Source organism: Aquila chrysaetos, chromosome 7, assembly GCF_900496995.4.
Source record: "Aquila chrysaetos chrysaetos chromosome 7, bAquChr1.4, whole genome shotgun sequence".
Taxonomy (NCBI): Eukaryota; Metazoa; Chordata; class Aves; order Accipitriformes; family Accipitridae; genus Aquila; species Aquila chrysaetos.
In genome coordinates, this window is record NC_044010.1 from 32,437,782 (window position 1) to 32,455,879 (window position 18,098).

The following is an 18,098-nucleotide window of genomic DNA, read 5'->3' on the forward strand; positions in this document are numbered from 1 at the left end:
CTAATAATGCTAAATCCCTTCTCAGCAGAGACACCTAAGAGTAGTCTGTCAACCCTGCTATACCAAGTGTTTGCAGCATTAGGGACATGCCATGTTTTGCATTAAATTGTGGTTTTGTGCTTTTAAAGTGTTTTTCCTGACCATTCTTTTTCCTGTAATGGATGATCAGAATTCAGGATAATACTTGGTGGCTATGTTTACATTAGCAATTTGATTAGAGCAGTAGTGTAGTTTTGAATCTCTTGATTTGACTCCATTTATAAAAAGCTGGTTCAGTACTCCAAGCAGTTTTAGTGCATGAACTAAATCCCTTTTGGAGGAAACTGATAGAAGCTCCTATACAAACGTGACCCAACAGGGCTTGCTAATTCCTGGCTGCGCTGCCATGAGGAGATCTAGCACATACATACCAGATGTGCCAGTAGAAGGCTGTCAAACTTGGGACATCCTGAAGCTGTGCTTGTGAGCCAAGTCATCCCGCCCTACTACTTGCTGTCTACTGTGGGCCCTCAGCTCTTCACTGACACTGATACCTGTCTTTCTGCTGCTTCTTCCTTATCCTTCTGTGTTTCTTCTGACATGTCATCCCTTCCTACTTTATATGCCCTGTTGCTTTTCTCCATTGCTGAACACTATTGCTTTTGTTGTCCTTTGCTATCATTGCTTTCCAATTTCTGCCAATCTGACACCTACCTCTTCTGCCTGTTGGGGAAGAAGGGCAACAAGGAAACAATGCCACTGCTGAGTCTTTCCTGTGAAGCGGTCAAAAGTTTGTTGGTAGTCTGGATGAAGACCAGGACAGCAATTGGAGATAAGGAACAGCACAGCAGACGTGCCCACTGCAGAAAACTAGAAGAAATCTTCAAGTACCCACTCACCGCCAAGCCTGCAGCCCATTTCAGCTCAATTCTGAGTGTCACCATGCAGTAGTATCTAGAGCGGTGCATGCTGTCCCTGAACCCTACAGGATGGTCTGGGCAGGAGCACATCCATGGACCGTTTACATCCATGGACCGTTTACATCCACGGACTCCTTTCCACACCACAGCTGGCTTCAGGAGAGCTGTTGGTTAAAACCCAGGTACGTGTACAGATTTTCCATGCTCATTTTAATGTTGACTTTGTGAGTGAATTAATTAATGCCTTCATTTTTGGTGGAAATTAAGGTATTTTTTTCAGAGCAGTAGCATAGCTGTGTAAGTCATTGCTCTGACTGCAAGGGTTGCTTTGTCTTTAGAAGGGGTTGCCCTGGGACCATGAGATGTGAGGTACATTTTCCACATATCAGTCACCTCTGTCAGGAACTGTGGGTTCTGCCCTTGGGCTGGGCAGGGGGTCAGCTGTGAGCACAGCACCTGGGAATAACGCAGCCCCCTCTGGGCTTCTGCAATAAGAACGTGCTGCCAGTGCCTTTCCTTCCCCGACCAGGCAGCTGCAGGCTGATGGTCAGGTGCCAGCAGCGTTCGTTCAGAACACGAAGCAGTTTCTAACTGAGGAGCTGTGGAGTTTTGTGGTGATGCTCAATTTGTTTTGCATATGAATAAGCCAAAAATATCACTGGCTGTCCCATGCTTACCCAGGCACTGGCAGTGGGCAGCAGTAGTGCAGTCTCACCTGCGAGGCTTTGATTCCACAGGGTGCAAGGTGAACTACTGCCTTTGTCCCTGGTTATGGCAGACAGCCTGCTGCAGGCACTCAGCTGGGGCCATGCATCTCCCATGTTTGGAGGGGTAAAATGTCTGCTGACATGTCGTTGCTGCTCGCAGAGCTCTGAACCCATGGCATGTCCTAATCTTATCCAGCAAAATTCTGTGTTGGGGCATTCTGAGTATTGATTGCAGTTGGAGGGACAGCCCATACTGTTGTGTGTGTCCCCTCAAGCACACAGGCCTAGGTCTTTCCTCGGTCTGGGCAGGCAGGAGTGTGGCGTGGAGCACACTGAGAGCGCACACTGACAGGAGGCCCTCTCTGTGCTCAAAAGCCTTAACCTTGACTCCTTGAAGAAAACCAGAGGCTAGGAGGAGGAAGGCCACAGGCAAGAAACTGTCATGTATCTTCACAGGCACTCGGGGACTGATGGGTTTGCTCTTCTCTCCTCCACAGAGTCCCCTGAAGAGGGAGTTGCAGCACATGTCCCTCCACCTTGTTCCCATGCCGCTGTGGGCAGGAGGCAGTATGCGCCCCACAGGGCTATCTTTGAGCACCCAGAGGCCAAGACAGCACTGCAGAGGAGGAAGATGACAGAGGCTGTAGTGGAAAGGCATCTACAGGATGCTGAGCATGACTGACACGACTCATGTGATACCAGCCTGGCAAAAGCTTGGGAGCGGGAGGCTCTGCAGAGGTGGGAGAAGGACAGCCCCAGCAGGAGGACCAGTGAACTATCTTCCCTGGCGGTGGTGGTTGCTGGGCACTTGCTGGAAGAAGCAGCTCTGCCTGCTGCCGACCTTCTCATGGCTGATGCCTGGGTGGACAGCAGAGCCCCCATCCATGTGGGCAAGTCAGGTTAGAAGGCTGAGGTGTGGTAAAAAGCACGGGAACTATAAGGCCCTATCCTGTCCTCTCCATTCCCACCAGCATTGTGCTAGTTAGGCCTTGTTGGCCAAATTCTGTTAATTTTGTCTCTGTATAGGCCCTGTTGGCCCACAGGGCAATGTACATGGTTGTGTTTGTCCTCTCCTCCATTTCCATTCTAAGGTATGAGCTGTATTTCCCCCAGGAACTGAAACCTTTTCTTGTTTGAGCTTTGTGACAGCTGTTTGTTTAGCTGTAGTGTTCCTCCCATCTGGGTTTTTGGCCTTTACTTAAAGCTCCCCTTTCTGTGTATGTTAGCATACAGCCACCACTGAAACTGTTTCTGGAACGCTGTCATCACTCTGCTGTGCTGGGCCTGCTGTGAGCCAGTGGCTGTAAGCCAAACACTCATCCCATCTCTGCCCCATGGGTGGAAACAGCATAGTTAAAATTGGCATGGACACCACTGCTGTCAGGATGTCCTTGTGAACTGGTGCAGAGGATAAATGACAACTTCTGCAATGCAAATGAAGATCTGAATGCCAGGAGTCAGCCAGCTTTTTATTTTCTTGCAAGGAAGATACTACCATCCCCTTTGATCTGAGACTGATGGTTCAAAAGACATGAGCATCAGAATCCTGATGAAGTTGCTGAGATGCCTACAGATGTCTCTTGATGGTTCTGCAGTGTCAGCCTGGCAAGGCCAGTGGTCCTTGTGATCTGTTTAGCCATAACCATAGCGAGATGGTCACTGGTTAAAATGTGGAGCCCTCATCAGGCCCACAGATGTGCTGGATGATTTTCATGTTACTCATATGTGCTGCTCAGCAGTTGGACTATAACCTCCAAGACTTTCTTCATGCCTCTGTCCTCCTCAGCTTGGCAGTAGTTTGGTTGCAGGGCTCCATAAAAATGCAGTAGCCTCCCCCTTGATAACACAGGGGCTGCTGAAGACTTCGGTGAAGGTATGGTGCCACCTCACAACAGAGGACCTTGACAGCATCCCTTCTCACATTCCTGCCAGTTTGAGCACCACCTCACCAACCTGAAAACTTTGTTCAGCCATGGGCAAAGCAGTTACCGTAGCAAGGATTTGTAGCAGGATGTTGTTTGGCATCTGTGTCTTCAGTGAAACTGAGGTGCCAGAAGACAAGCATCAGTTCATGCAGGGTCCCTTCACCTTGTTCCTACCAGTTTTGACTTCAGCCCCATGCTCCTTCCCTGCTGTGCCTTGCAGAGCGTGGTGTCCATGGTGCACCATTGGGATGGTGCACAGGGCAGCACAAGGAGAAAAGGGCTTGTGTGTGATATTTTTATACAGGTGATGACATGAGAACTGATGCGTGTTATCTGGGTGACAGATGAAGTCTAGTGTGGTACCTTCTAAAGGGGCCTGCTGACAAGGATTCAAAGCCTATTGGAAACTTTGTTTTGGAGAAGGTTTGAACCACATCTGTGGTGGAGACAGGCAGTGCTGTGCTGTGATACATCTAATCTGAAAATATCTCCCTGAACCAGGTACACTGGAAATGTGAGGAGCTTCTGCATAAACTGTTTTGATCTACTGATCTCCTGCTGATCCACATTATGAGCTAGTGTAGACATAGTCTATTACTGAGGGAATTTGGTTAGAAGCTCCGGAGTTTATTTTCTGGTTACATAAACTGAACTTTAAAAAATATATATGTTTATCATTATTGTTCTCTTCCCCCAGTGCCTACAACATTCCTAGTTTTCGTGCTGGTGCTCAGTTGCTCAGCTCATTGAGTGGATACGCCTATACAAAGCGAGCCTGGAAGAAAGAAGTTGTCGAGTTGTTTATGGATCCAGCTTTTTTCCAGATGGACACTTCATGCACTCAGTAAGACATGAGATTGTAGCACTCCAAGATTCTATTCTGAATTTGCAAAGAAAGGCTTTAAAGGAGAATGGCTAATATTGGAAAGAAAATTCTGTTTAGTACTTTGTTGCAGAATGTAATAATGTTAAAAATGGGTCTCAACAACTAATTCTAAATGCATTATAAGCACTGAAGTTTTCATTATACTTCAGAAGAATAAACTTGTTTCATGCTGATACTCCCCTTAGTGGGAACTGCATACAGTAGAGCTGGAGGACCTAGAATGCAGTATGTGTTAAACCAGAAAAGAGTCTGCATGTTGAATACCGTTTGGAAACTGTTTCCTTGTATGAAATGTTTGACCAAAATCTTTTCTGAGGTGAATCCATACCAAAGCTTTCCCTGGTTATCTAATTCCTTCTATATCTTATTCAGTTGGAGATCCATTATTGACCATCTTCTAACACATGAGAAAACTATGTTTAAAGATTTGATGAGTAAGTATCAGCTACTGATAACTTATTTCTACATGAATTTGAAATCTATTTGCATTTGAGCTATTTGGTACATTTTTAATGTACTAATGTATCAATAAGATACAGACAATGCCTCTGCATAATTGAGTATGTTGCCAACTTTATTCACAGCTAAAACCTGTGCTAAGTTAATTCTGTATTTTGGTCATGTCTAAAACACCCCTCAAGTATTTTTGTTCTAGAAATGATAATGTTGGACTCCTGCATTCACATTTTACCATAATTTTAAGTTGCTGAATTGTGACCTTTTGCAGCTGTTCCCTGTCAGAAAGCAAGGAGACTTTGGCTAACTTTGCAGGTATCTGTATACTGGCATCAAGCTATAGGAATGTGGTGCACCAGTACAGCAAACCTTTGAGCAATGTGCTTTGACCTCTAATTCAGGCTTGAGAAGAGTGTAGAAGAAAGTGGGGGAAGGGGTGGGATAGAAACTCTTGAATTTGCATGGAGCTTCAAAAGAAAAAGCAGCTTTAGTCTCTTTTTCAGATCTTTTAAAAGAATATTTGAAGGGTTACAGTGTGAGACTAATTCATAATGCACTTTTTTTTTAAACATATGTTTTTAAACCTACTTCCTTTTTTTCTCAGTAAGTATTAAAGCTCTGAGATCACTCATCTATGGATTTAGGAGACTGAAAAGAGGGGAAGATTCATACACATAAGGGCAGAGACAGGGGTTTAAAATACTAGACTGCCTCATTGGAGTTGCAATGCTTCTTTCATATCATTTTCCTGCTAGCATGAGCAGATCTGGATCAACACCAATTTATTATTCCAATTAGTAGACTTAAAGAGAGTTTTTCTTTTTAAAAGATTTCAGGATGTAGGAATTATTTTCAGCCCAAAACATAAGAAGTCTTTCTATGGTAGATATTTCTTATGTCTCTTATAGATATGCAGAGCAGCGCCTTAAAACTGTACCCAAGTTTTGAGCAAAAAGCAATGTTGTTAAAGCGGCAAGCTTTCGCTGTCTTCAGTGGAGAGATTGATCAGTATCATCTCTATCTTCCCTTAATACAAGGTAAGATTTGTAATTTCACCTGCCTCTTTTTTTCAACTGTAACACGTATAAATTATGTAAGAAAGGAATATCACCTGTTTTCCAACACGTACTTCCATTTTTTTAAAGTTTTTAGCAAAATTTATGATGCTGTGAATTTCTGAATTCTAACAAATTAATAATTCATTAAGAGGGAGACAGGAATCTGGGTTCCAAAGCCTTTGGTCTGGAAATATGACTGGAAGCATGATTATTTTGTGGCAATCTTCCAGCCACTCTTGGGCTGTTGCTGTTCTCTTTAAATGTCAGTTTTGACAAAGTTTTGTCCAATATAAAACCACCATGTCTTCAGACTTTTTCTGAAGCACAATTTTGTTAATAGAGTGCAAGGGACTCAAGCCAAAACTGATGATAAAGCATAAATTTTGTTTTGCCACCTTCTACATTTTTTATTTCCCAAAACAACATGTGTTCAGGAAGACACTACTCTTTTTTTGTTTTGTTTTACTTTTTTAATGTTTATTTCAGAACGACTGACTGAGAACCTCCGTGTTGGGCAGACTTCTATAGTTGCCGCACAGATGTTTCTCTTCTTCAGAGTTCTTTTGTTAAGGATTTCTCCTCAGCATCTAACCTCATTGTGGCCAATTATGGTAACTGAATTGGTAAGTAATAAGTAGTAATTTGAAACTGATTAGTGTGTGTGTTATTTCCCATTTCAGCTGCTTCTTCCTCCCAAATACACCCCCTGTTTGAAAAAGGAAATATTTTCATAGTTTTACATTAGTCTGATAATTTGGGAAAACAATTAACACTGTCATTAGGAAATACCTTTTTGATTAATTTTGTTGTTGCTAATGTAATCTCTTGCATGATTTGTTAATTTGTTGCAAGTCCTAAGAGTAACCTAAGAGTCTGTGGTTCCTTATACTATGTGAAGCATGTCTTTTTATGATTAAGTCGTATGAACATTTCAGCATCCCCATAAATAATTTATTTCTTTAAAGATTCAGACTTTTCTACAGCTGGAAGAAGATTTAACTGAGGAAGATGAACCATCAAAGTAAGAATTACCATTTGTCTGATAGAGGAGTTGTGAAAGCTGGTAACAATTGTGCTTGTTCTGTATTGGCAAATATTTATTTATTTATTTATTTAATTATCTGGGATAGGGAGGAGACAACAGGATTTTTTGTCATTGCACTTGTGTATGTCTGGTACTGATGAATCATAGTTCAGGATTTTTTTTCAGCAGCTAAAATAGTGGTATGTTCAAAAAACATAAGTACCACTTATTAGTTGCATACAAAAATAGAAGAGATGCTAAGTCAGTATTTGAATATTTTAACATGTTGCCATTTTTTCTAAATATTTTAGATTACTTTTTCTTCTAACAGCCTTTCATATTAATCACAGTGGTCACAGAATCAAAATAGTTTTTGTTGCACACAGGTGCAAGTGGTCATTTGTGTAAATGTGTACATCTCTCTTTTGCCGAATGAAAAACATTTAGTGGATTTATGTTTTAATGGTACATTTCTTAATTGTAACTAACACAGGAGCAACAGCAAAATAAGCAAACAGAAAGTCTCAGGTGATGGCAGTGGATCTGACATACAACAGAATGAACTGTCCTTGTACTTATCAGCTTGTAAGTTTTTGGACACAGCACTTTCATTTCCACCTGACAGGATGCAGTTGTTTCAGATGTAAGTCCTCTAATTACTTACCCATTCTCCAGGTTGTTACCATTCTTATTCTTTAAAGTAATTCCAGATCTATTTTATTCTAGACTTAATTTTGCCATCAGTTCTTTTTACAAGTGCAGATGTTGATACTCAGACAAATGTAATTTGGGGTATTTGGGAAAACAATTTGGACTTGTCAGTATAGGAGGATTTAACCATCCTCAGGTGGTTCTCTAACTTTGTGTCCTGGTTTCAGCTGGGATAGAATTAGTTGTCTTCCTAGTAGCTGGTACAGTGCTATGTTTTTGAGTTAGGTATGAGAAGAATGTTGATAACACAGATGTTTTCAGTTGTTGCTAAGTAATGTTTAGTCTAAAGTCAAGGATTTTTCAGCCTCTGATGCCCAGCCAGCAAGAAGGCTGGAGGGGCACAAGAAGTTGGGAGGGGACACAGCCAGGGCAGCTGACCCAAAGTGGCCAACAGGGTATTCCATACCATGTGATGTCATGCCCAGTATATAAACTGGGGGGAGTGGGGGCAGGGGGATCACCGCCTGGGGACTAACTGGCCATCGATCAGCAGGTGGTGAGCAATTGCGTTGTGCATCACTTGTATATTCTAATCCTTTTATTATTACTATTGTCATTTTATTAATGTTATCATTATTAGTTTATTTTCTATTCTATTAAACCGTTCTTATCTCAACCCATGAGTTTTACTTCTTTTCCCGATTTTCTTCCCCATCCCACTGGGTGGGGAGGAGGGGTGAGTGAGCGGCTGCGTGGTGCTTAGTTGCTGACTGGGCTTAAACCACGACACTTGGAAAACTTGGGAGAAGAGGAAGACCGAGACTGTTTTTGTTTTCCCTTTGCATACACTTGGGATTTTTTTGAGGCCAGTTGTATTTAAATACTGACATGATAATAACATCCTTGTTCATTAAGTTTGGCTCTGGTAATAGCATAAAATTATAGTTATGACAGCTCTTTCTGTAAACAAACCAGTGCTCTACTAAACTATGTATGATCCAAATAAGGATTTTTTTCTGCCTGACATCTTATCAAATAATCCATTTGTTTCAGGTACAAATGGGCATTTGTCCCAGAGGTGGACACAGAGTCATCTACGGTGACTTCTCATCTGGTAGAACATCATCAGGAATGCAGACCACACATTGTAAGAATCATGGATCTGCTGAAGATGAAATATGGGGTAAAGAAAGAATGTTTCACTTGAATCTTTTTCTTTTTTTTTTTTTTTAAATCCATTAACTTGCTTTTCTAAACAAGTGACAAGGTTTTAAGATAGGCAAGAGGTTTTTAGATATTCTAATAAAATTCATGAGGCTTTTAAAAATTATCTGCCTACTTTCACATATATATCCCGAAGAGGTCAGATTGCTGTTGAGTGTGAGCGAATGATAAACAGTTTTCTGGTTGTTCCCTTAAATCTGCCCACAACCACCCAGTGAAGACAATTTGTCTCAGACAAGACTGGTATTTATAGAAAAGAGCATGCTGTACTTTGTCAAGAAAGTTTACCATAACAGCATTTTCAATTACCATTAAGGTTGAATATTAATTCTTCCAGGAAAGAAAATAGGGGCATTAGTATTTCTCAGAGATATCTCTGTATTCTGTTGTTGTTTGATACCTAATTCTGAAGGCTAGTCCAAATTTGCAGTCTTCTGAACTTGTGAGACGTCCGTTTAATGGAACCTCGAATCCAAATATGGACATAATTCAGTATACCATCTATACAATTTATATCGTGATATAGTTGTAGGCTGTGGATCTCTTAGTATGAAAAAAGTGTATAGTACAGGGTTCAGACAAGCCCTAACAACATTGTGTCTTAATCCAAAACCTTTGGTAAATCTCGGTTTGTTTGCTTACAGGAAACAAACAACACTGAGGGACTTTCCAAGAAGCACAAATTTCCTCTTTTGAACTTCCGCTCTGTATGTAGCATCACGCAGCTTATGCCCTTCTTCAAGACCCTGTGTTGCGCATTTACAACAAACGGGAGCGAGTCCCAGACTTCACATGCTTCTACATCTCTCTCTATGGACTACATTGGCAGTAATGGCATAAAGATCTTGCAACAGCTTGAAGAGAGTGTTGAATGTGACTTCCTTGAAAATATGGAAAGTTAAGCCACACATGGGACACTTGGCTCGTGGTGAATAAATAGTGAAAAAAGGGAAAACTTTACTGCAATTCTTCTCTTCTTTTTTCCCAAGTTTTGAAACTACATTTTGGGTTTTATTCCTGTTGTGGAGTGCTCTTCAATAATCCAGGCTTCCAAGTTGGTGTTAAAAAGCAGGATTCTTCAGTTCCTGTGGGGGGAAAAACAGTACAGTTTAGTGGTAATTTATCATAGTAACTGTATTCTTTTATTTGTTTTCAATGTGAAGGATTAAAGAAATCTTGTAAATAAAGGAAGAATATTTTTGACTTGGTGAAAGTAGCAACTGTACCATTTATCCAGTAACTTCTCAAGTAAGTATTTTAAGCTGCCTTTGGGACTGTGTTCTGAAAGTAAATTTAAGAAAATCTAATATTGCATGTCAGTGTACAATCAGTTTGCAGATAAGCCATTTCCTGAAGTTAAAGCCCACTTCTACTTCTCCTTTAACTTGTCCGAAAACTTCTAAACAAATCATTTAAATTTCAAACAGATGTATTTTATAAGTCTTAGCATTGTGCAAATAATTGCAGACTTACCATGTTTGTAATTTCAACTCTGTACTATAATAGCATTCTCCAGGATTAGTGATTCCTAAATAAAAGACAAACATGCATAAAAGACAAATCTATGCAGCAACATTTTGTAATTTACATTACTTGAGGGTTTTTTATTTTAGTTAATTGACTAAAAATTTTCGAATTCAGTTTTTTAAATTAAAAAATTTTGTTCTTTCAGTGACTAAGGTCACTTTGCAGCTTCTGAAATGCAACTAAATGAAGATAATTCTGTAAAAATATAAATTGCTGTATACCAACAGCCTAATTAAAATGAAAATAAGATTCTTTTTTTTTAAAGAACACTTTATATACAAAAGAATGTATTTGGCTGTTCCTAGGTGTTAAAAGAGGTAGGGGGATCATCACAGTGCCATGACTACAGTGATGTTCAAGGTGCGGCTTATTTTGGAACTGCACTGCTACCACCGCCCAGGACATGGGAGACAGGGATTAGTTCTACCACAAAACAGCGCAGCTGCCTGCCTGAAGGACACTTCTGATGGCCAGCAGATAAGGACCATCGTAGCAACACATACAACAAAAGGCTTAGTTTTTTAAATCAGGAGATGGACTCCATTGAATTTTCATACTTAGTGGATTATCTGACTGATTTTGCAATGCTCATTTGTCTGGGAGGGGAAGTTTATCATATTTGTCATGGTGAAGAGCTTTGTCTGCTTTTTTTTTTTTTTTTTTTAAACACCTTTGCCTCCAGAGAAATTGGTTTTGTAAGATATACCTGTAGACTGGTACATGCTACTTGCGTTATTTGGAACATCACCACTGAGGTAAACGTGCTGGGTACTGGAATTCATCACTCTTGTTTTTGCTAATTAAAAAAGGACATACAAAATGTGTGGTTTAATGTCACCAGGTTGTGAGGTCAGCGATTTACTTTTTCAAAACTCACACAACAAACATGGAAGGCTATTCTGCAGTGCTTTTTACCTACAGATATATGAAGATTTCATCTTTGGATTATAAACTAAAATAATGAAACACTGAACAACATGCTTTACTATGATAATACTACAATGGTCTATGAAGATAATACTATAATAGGCTTATGCTAAACTTAAATAGCTTCTTTGCATTTTTACAGTTAAGTGATAGACTGAAGTGTAATATTGTGTAGTCACTAAGAATGTGAATTATTTGTATCAATATAATTTATTAATGATCTCTAATGCTATTGGAATAAGCACAAGTGAAAAGTTACCCATTTAAAAGGATTACTTTTCATTATTTGAAAATTGACGCAGAATATTTTAAAAATGTTTGTGTTCATTACTTACATATCTTCAATAATTTTTAGAGAGAATATTGCTAATACTCAGGATGATTTGGTAGTTTTACTTTCAGCTTTCTGGTGGTTGCATTCTGTACTTGGGTATTTCCCTTAAAATGCTGATGTGATGCTGTTAAATGGGCTATTAAAATCTAAGACAACTTTTTGCCATCAAACCATTTGTTTTACATTCTCCCATAAGCTATAAACCTGTGTCTTCACGTAGTTTCCTCGCTAACTGGAGGTGGTGAACCAGTTACTTAGATGGAGGGTTTTGTCATCCTTCCCCTTGAAAGGGAATGTCCCATTCTGGCTGCCTGTACTTCAGATGTTTGGGGGATCGGACGTCAATCACTTCCTCCTCAGCTGTGGTGTTGAACTGTAAAAACAGAATCTGTGACTTAGGTCTGTATAACTGTCTGACTTCTAAGATGATCTTGCCTTCCACAAAAATACCACTTGCTTCTAACCTCTGCCTTCATATGTACATTTACCTTTGTTCTGTGGTTCTTCAGATGGCTGCTTTAAATGGCCTCAGATATTTGTGACTTGCAGAATCCTTTCACTGGAGCAGAATCTCATTCTTAAGAAGAAAAAGTTCTTTAAAATTTAGTATAGAAGCAGATCTTATTATAAATAGCACATTAATAAGGAGGAAAGGGCTCTAACTAAAAAAAAAATCCTACTTGGATGGTGGAGGGGCACAGTTACATAGGCCTAAAAGTATCTCTAGCAGTATAACTTTATTCCTTTTCTATATGGGACTGACTGTAGTCATTTTACTTCTTATGCCACTGCTGTTAAATCCACATGAAGGGGGATTGTACTGCTCTAACACTGGTACTGTCAAAGCAGAATAACTTAACTGTAGATGAATCTGAAAACCTTTGCCTAGAACTCGGTATCAAGAACAGGAGAGAAAATGCTTTTGCTTTGCTGTGTAGTTCTTTGCTTGTTTTCAGAATAACCAAGCTTAGCTTTCTCTCTTGGATACTTCAGCTTTGAGATAGCACAGCCGCAATGCATGATACACAGAGGGAGATGTATTTAAATATTCAAAAGGATTTCATTTTCCTGAAGGAAAAAAAATAGTAGGTGCAACCAAGGTAACTGCCAAAGAACAGCAGAATTTGAAATAGAGCATTAAGTAATGGTTAAGTGTATTTGATACTGTATTTGAATGCAATTCTTCTAATACTATTAAATGTTATTTTGAAATACCTTTTCAAGCACAATTCTTATTTTTCAGACTACCTTTACTGCTCACTCACCAACTTCAATTTTTATCAGGTTCTGTAAAAGCTCTCAAATTCAATTTCGGCGGATGAGGGCTCTGTACAGAACTCTGTAGACCCGTCTGGATCCTAGCAGCAGTGGCTCAGTGCTAGTCTGTGCTGGCCCCTCACTTGCCTAGGGAAAGGCTGCCCCACCGCCTCCCTAATCCTCTCATCACAAGCCCCTGCTGCTCCAGCTCTTACATCCCTATCTTTTGCATTCCTGAACTTTCCACCCTGGGATCCCAGTCCTGTGGTCCTGGGACAGGTTTTCTGGATTTGCGCGTCTGGAAGAACTGCGCGGAGCGGCTGGAGGAAGCTGCTGCCGCTGCAGCATCAGGCGATCGTTGGCTGCCGGAGAGCACTGACCCCTGTAGGGGGGGAGCGCCTCTCCCTGCGAAATTAGGGACTGCCTAATTAGTGACGCTTTCCCTGGGCCCCAGAGCTTTCCAAACTTCAGTCTGTACGTTCTTCTATGTTCAGGGCAAATGCCCTGGAAGTACTGCCTTTTCATTTGGAAAACTGAGCTTGAACACCTAAGGCCAGAGGAGTATGGTTTCGATGACTTTGTGAAAGCTGCTTTTCAGATTTCGTCCTTTCTCTGCGGTCTTTGCACGTCTTTTGTAATGCGGTGTGACGTACCTTGCACCCCAGAAGCTGCTAACGTTTGATTACGCTGCGTACGTTGAAAATCATTGATGCCCGCTGCATGTATGCTGGGAAATACTGTAGCATAGCAGCTAGTAAAACCAAAGCGCTGAATGTCTCCCGAGTGCCCGCTTAAAGAACAGCAGCGTTGGCCATTTAGGTTTGGCAGCAACAGCAGACCTCCATCTTCTGCAACTCCCGTCCCTCGGGCCTGCCCTCGGCGCGCGGCCACCGCCTTCCCGTAACCACCGCCCCCCCTCCCGCCGCGAGGGGCGTGGCCTGGGCCCCAAGCCCCGCCTCTCCCCGGGAGCGGGCGAGGCGGAAGCGCGGGCGCTCCACACCGCGGCTCTCGCTGCGGCACTAAAGATGGCGGCGAAAACACAGGGCGGCATCCGCCTCAGCGCGGTGAGTGGCCCGGATCCCCGCGGGGCCCGGGCGGGGGAGGTCTCCGAAGGGGACGCGCTCTCGCTCCCTCGGCGGCCCCCGCTACGCGGCGCGGCGCGGGGTCGGCGCTCTCTGGCAGCCGAGGGGAGCGGGGGTGCCTGCGCGAGGCCCGCGGCGGCTGAGGGGCAGGCGGCGGGGCTGGGGGCAGGGCGCTCTGGGGAGGAGGGAGCTGCTGGGCCGCCGCGGCCGCCGCTTGAACACCTCGTCGCTTTCCCTCGGCGAAAGCGGGGAGCGGAGTCCGCCCGGGCTGGGAGCGACGCCTCGCCCCTCGGGGGGTAAAAAGTTGTCGGCCGAGCGTTGGGAAGGGCGGGCTGCGGAGCCCTTCGCCTGAAATAAACCGGCACCCCCTCCTCGCCTCGGACTTCCCTCTCGTCCTAGGCTGTCCCCGGCGGTGTCCTTACCCAGCCCCCGGCGCGCTGTGGTTTGGTCACTTCACGGACGAGAACGGCCGCGGGTACCGGCACCTGCCGGCCGTGCTGGGCGAGCCCCGCCGGCGGGGGCGGAGGGCGGGAGCCCCCGGGGCCGGCGTCGCTCACCAGCTCCAGGGCGGGGTGGGCGGCAGGCCGTGGGGGCTCTCCCGTCATCGACCTCGGCACAAAATCAGCTAGGTTAGTTAGCTCGGGCGGTGCGGGAGGGGGAGTTACAGCCTGTGGGTGGGGTTGTTTATTAGGGGGCGGAATTTCATAGTCTGTTGTAGTGATGTAGTTAGCTGTGAACTCGGTGACCTCTAATTGGAAGCTTGTTACTTAAAATCTTAACGACTCTTTGCAAGAGGCCTAATTACATTTTAACAAGGGCAATAAATGTGCATGCAGTTAAGTCCACTACGATACTGTGTTTTTCAGTCACAGTATTGCTGCTGTCCTTTGTGGCGATTGGTCATTTCCTTATTTGTGCTAATACAAATGAAGTTAAAGCTACTTTTTCAGTTGTTGATACATCATTGATGAAACAGGACGGTTTTTTAAGCCTTTCTGACTTCAGCTATCTATGCCTTTAAGTTGCACATATAGTTACAAACACCTGGTTCATAACCTTACTTATAGAATAGTGGAAAGAAGCTGGATCATTACGGTAAGTAACTTATCAAATATTTGAGTGAAAAATGTGTGTTAGTATATTCTCAGCACTGCTTAAATTACCTCAATATAAACTGCCATGATTGTAGAGGTTAGCTATAAACGTCATCTACTTGAATGGAAGTTTAAGAATTACACTTTCATTTCAGGTCTCTGATTCTTGTAAGTGTTTGAAATCCACAGTTTGTCTGATATATTTTATTAGAGAAGTGCTCTTCTTTAGATAACACAATGTTAAAAAAAAAAAAAAAAGGAGGAGGTCTTCCTTTGTTTTTAATGCATTATTAGTCTCCTTGAGGGGAAAAATACATCAGCATTAATAATCAGCCTTTGCAAAAAAACCTGCATATCACAAGTCAGATTGCAGTGTTTAAATTGTTCTCAAGTTGAAATCACTTTGGCAAGCTGAACTCTTACAGATACAGATGAGAAATCTAAGCTAAAGTTGGGGCAATTGGCAACTTTCTGAATTAACTTTAGGATGCTGTTTGGTTTTGTTTGTTAGTAGTCATAACTGGAAATTTACATTCAGCCTATTTCCAGTGAAAGCTGGGATTTTTGTGGGTTTTCACTAAAGAAGTGAAGCAGCTAATAAAGTGTTTTGATAGGTTGTGTCCTACAGTGCAGAAGGCTCTGTTTTCTAGAGAACAATAGAGAGCTGGTGGTCACAGTCTTTTCTGTCAGCAGCTGTTCTTTGAAAATATTTTGGGTTTCACCAAAATATTTCCATTAGTTTCAGGAGCATGTATAAACAACACAGGCAGTGTGAGCAGGCCTGGTAACTCGTTCCCACACTGGCATTTATCTCCTTCTGTTGTTCTGGTAAAATTTTTGCTCAGTTGCACAATGAACAGATCAGGGAAGTGATCCAGGTTAAAAATAAGATATTAAAAATGGTTTTTTAATTTGGATCAGCTTCCTGATGTGGTTCATTACACAGTCATGTAACTGGACTAGCATGACTGGGAGGGAGAGGAGGAAAATGGCAGTGGGGTTGTTCCCCAAGAAGTTGTGAAATCCTATTGTAAGATAAGACAGATTGTTCAGTGGTAATTCGATCTGCAAGGGATGGAAGAGTTCCAGTTTTCTTGGAAAACTAAAATTCCCAAAGCCGTCTGTTACTTTTGAAAGATAAGCTGCTTTATTCTTAAATATTTGCTGGTCATAATTGTAGGAGATGCTCTTCTTAGTGCAGTTTAGTCTTCTTATAATATGCACTGTATATGCAGTTTGAAGGAGGGGGAGGTTTAGCTGTATCTCCAAAGGGAATTTGGCTGCACTTTCTCAGGAGAAAAAATGAAATTGCTAACCAAAACCCACTTAGTAACAAAAATATATTAGGCCCAGTGAACAAAGCAACTGGATCATGTCATGCTGCATACTGTCATGCTAACATAGCCAAAAGTGAGTGTTCACCAGGGGACTAACTCTTTCTTACTGTACTTATTGAACTTCAATTATTCATGAGCTAATTGAAGTGGTGCTTTGATGAAATGAAATATAAGGGGACAAAATGGGCTTAAATATTTCCTGATGCATTCATCAGGAAATGATGTATTGTTGCTAACAGCTGGTATGCTCTGAAGCAAGCTACAAAGGTAATGGCATTAAACCACTATTCTCTGTTTTTTAATCTGGTTTTGTCGTGTGCCCTTGTTTCAGTGCCTTACACGAGCAAATGGTGCTATCTGCTCTGAGGTAGACTTTCCCGTGAACTACCCAGTGGGATACTCACTTGCCTTTTGCTGGGGGAAAAGATATTAGAGCCAAGAACCAATTTGTTATAGTTCCCATGTTCCAACCCACATCTTCACTTTTCATATACCTGTTCACAGGTTCCCAGTTCTGTGTACCACTTTCCAGCCTTTCTCAAAACTTTACCACTTGAAACAGCAATCCAGAGAAGATCAGCATAATTCTGGTGTTTGTTTATAGAAGATGCTGTTTCTTTAAGCTGCTATTTTTTTTTTTCAAAGTTAATCACTAGTATACAGCAGTGAAATGAGGGATGGAGAAGCATTGTGTTACACAGGCAACATGTGAAGAGATTTTCTTGCTGTGTACATGTATGCTTTGCTTCATGGAAAAAAGGACACTTATTTGTGATTATGTCAGTGTTAGTGACACTGAGATTCCTTCCTTCATCAGCATTGTCTGGTGATCAGAGGAGGTTCACCGCTGAGAGTTCATGCCTTTATCAAAACTACAGTCTGGACTTTTTGCCAAGTCCATATTGCTGAGGTTACAATGCCAACAGTAACTCCAGAGGTCCCAGTCTACCTTGTGTATGGTTGGAGTTTTTTACTGGCTAGCAGCAGAGAAATATTTTAGCAGTGAGTTGAGCAGATGCTGAATGCTTGAATGTGCATCTGTGGGGGGGGGGGGGGGGGTTAAGTGTTAGTGTTTATGTTTTGACAAGGAGGGATTTCAGGCAGAACACACACACACACACACACACACACACACACACACACACCCCCGGTTGTTCTTGTATATTTTGAGCATGAAGCTTAGAAAGCAAAGGAACAAATGCTGCCAGCACTGTAAATGTTGAAGTGAAGAGAATGATACAGAGGTCTTAAGATCCACTGAGTTACTGTATGGCAGAGGAAGAAATTGAGAAATCCGAAATTGAGAAATCCTTTTAACCATGTGCCATGGAATATGTGAGGTTTCCATTAATAGGCTTGATGTAATTTTCTTCTTGGATTCTAAATTATTTGTAACTATCTGTTAGGAATTTGAAAGGGGCACAGTGACTTAGCCTGACTCAATTTACCAGATTTTCTAAAACTAGAGTTTTAAAGCACAGATGGCAACGAAGAATGTGATGTCTGTTCATGCTTGTACTCTAACTTGATGGAGAAATGCAGGGATTAAGTTGCAGTCTGAAAGTGTGTCCTGTGCTCTTACGACCTTAGAATCAAGGTGAGGTTTCTTGGCAATTTATGTTATCTGAACTAGGGCTGCTGCTGCTGGCTTACTCCCACTCTGGTACCTGGGTCATGGCTCTAGAACTTGCTTGTAGCATTATTCCTTTT

General features: G+C 42.1%; 2 protein-coding genes and 1 long non-coding RNA gene across 27 annotated transcripts in view; 2 read left to right on the forward strand and 1 right to left on the reverse strand.

Annotated features, from left to right (window-relative positions):
* The window catches only part of DOP1B (DOP1 leucine zipper like protein B), a 53,568-nt gene extending 43,177 nt beyond the window's left edge, over window positions 1–10,391 (forward strand). For 7 of the 17 annotated variants that reach the window (XM_030019885.2, XM_030019888.2, XM_030019887.2 and 4 more), the window contains exons 30-37: window positions 4,229–4,375; window positions 4,790–4,851; window positions 5,782–5,910; window positions 6,418–6,554; window positions 6,897–6,952; window positions 7,449–7,598; window positions 8,660–8,789; window positions 9,475–10,391. In XM_030019885.2, coding sequence (XP_029875745.1) covers window positions 4,229–4,375; window positions 4,790–4,851; window positions 5,782–5,910; window positions 6,418–6,554; window positions 6,897–6,952; window positions 7,449–7,598; window positions 8,660–8,789; window positions 9,475–9,732 — 1,069 coding nt within the window. In that variant the 3' untranslated portion in view covers window positions 9,733–10,391. The other 10 variants (XR_005932821.1, XR_005932820.1, XR_005932823.1 and 7 more) reach the window with 10 other exon arrangements.
* Window positions 9,077–13,739, reverse strand: LOC115343663. 6 transcript variants are annotated; one of them, XR_005932831.1, is made up of 5 exons: window positions 13,529–13,739; window positions 12,107–12,195; window positions 11,823–11,991; window positions 10,304–11,153; window positions 9,077–10,111 (listed from the first exon to the last, which is right to left on the reverse strand). It is a non-coding gene; the product is annotated as an uncharacterized LOC115343663 (long non-coding RNA). The 6 variants fall into 6 exon arrangements; XR_005932832.1 differs by lacking the exon at window positions 13,529–13,739 and adding an exon at window positions 12,884–13,522; XR_003924228.2 differs by lacking the exon at window positions 13,529–13,739 and having other exon boundaries at window positions 9,077–9,915; window positions 10,304–10,358; window positions 11,064–11,153; window positions 12,107–12,871.
* A 97-nt stretch (window positions 13,740–13,836) lies between these two features.
* Window positions 13,837–18,098, forward strand: part of MORC3 (MORC family CW-type zinc finger 3) — a 35,581-nt gene continuing 31,319 nt past the window's right edge. For 2 of the 4 annotated variants that reach the window (XM_030019893.2, XM_041124860.1), the window contains exon 1: window positions 13,837–13,939. In XM_030019893.2, the coding sequence (XP_029875753.1) occupies window positions 13,901–13,939 (39 nt within the window). In that variant the 5' untranslated portion in view covers window positions 13,837–13,900. The remainder of the gene's footprint in view (window positions 13,940–18,098) is intronic. The other 2 variants (XM_030019894.2, XM_041124861.1) reach the window with 2 other exon arrangements.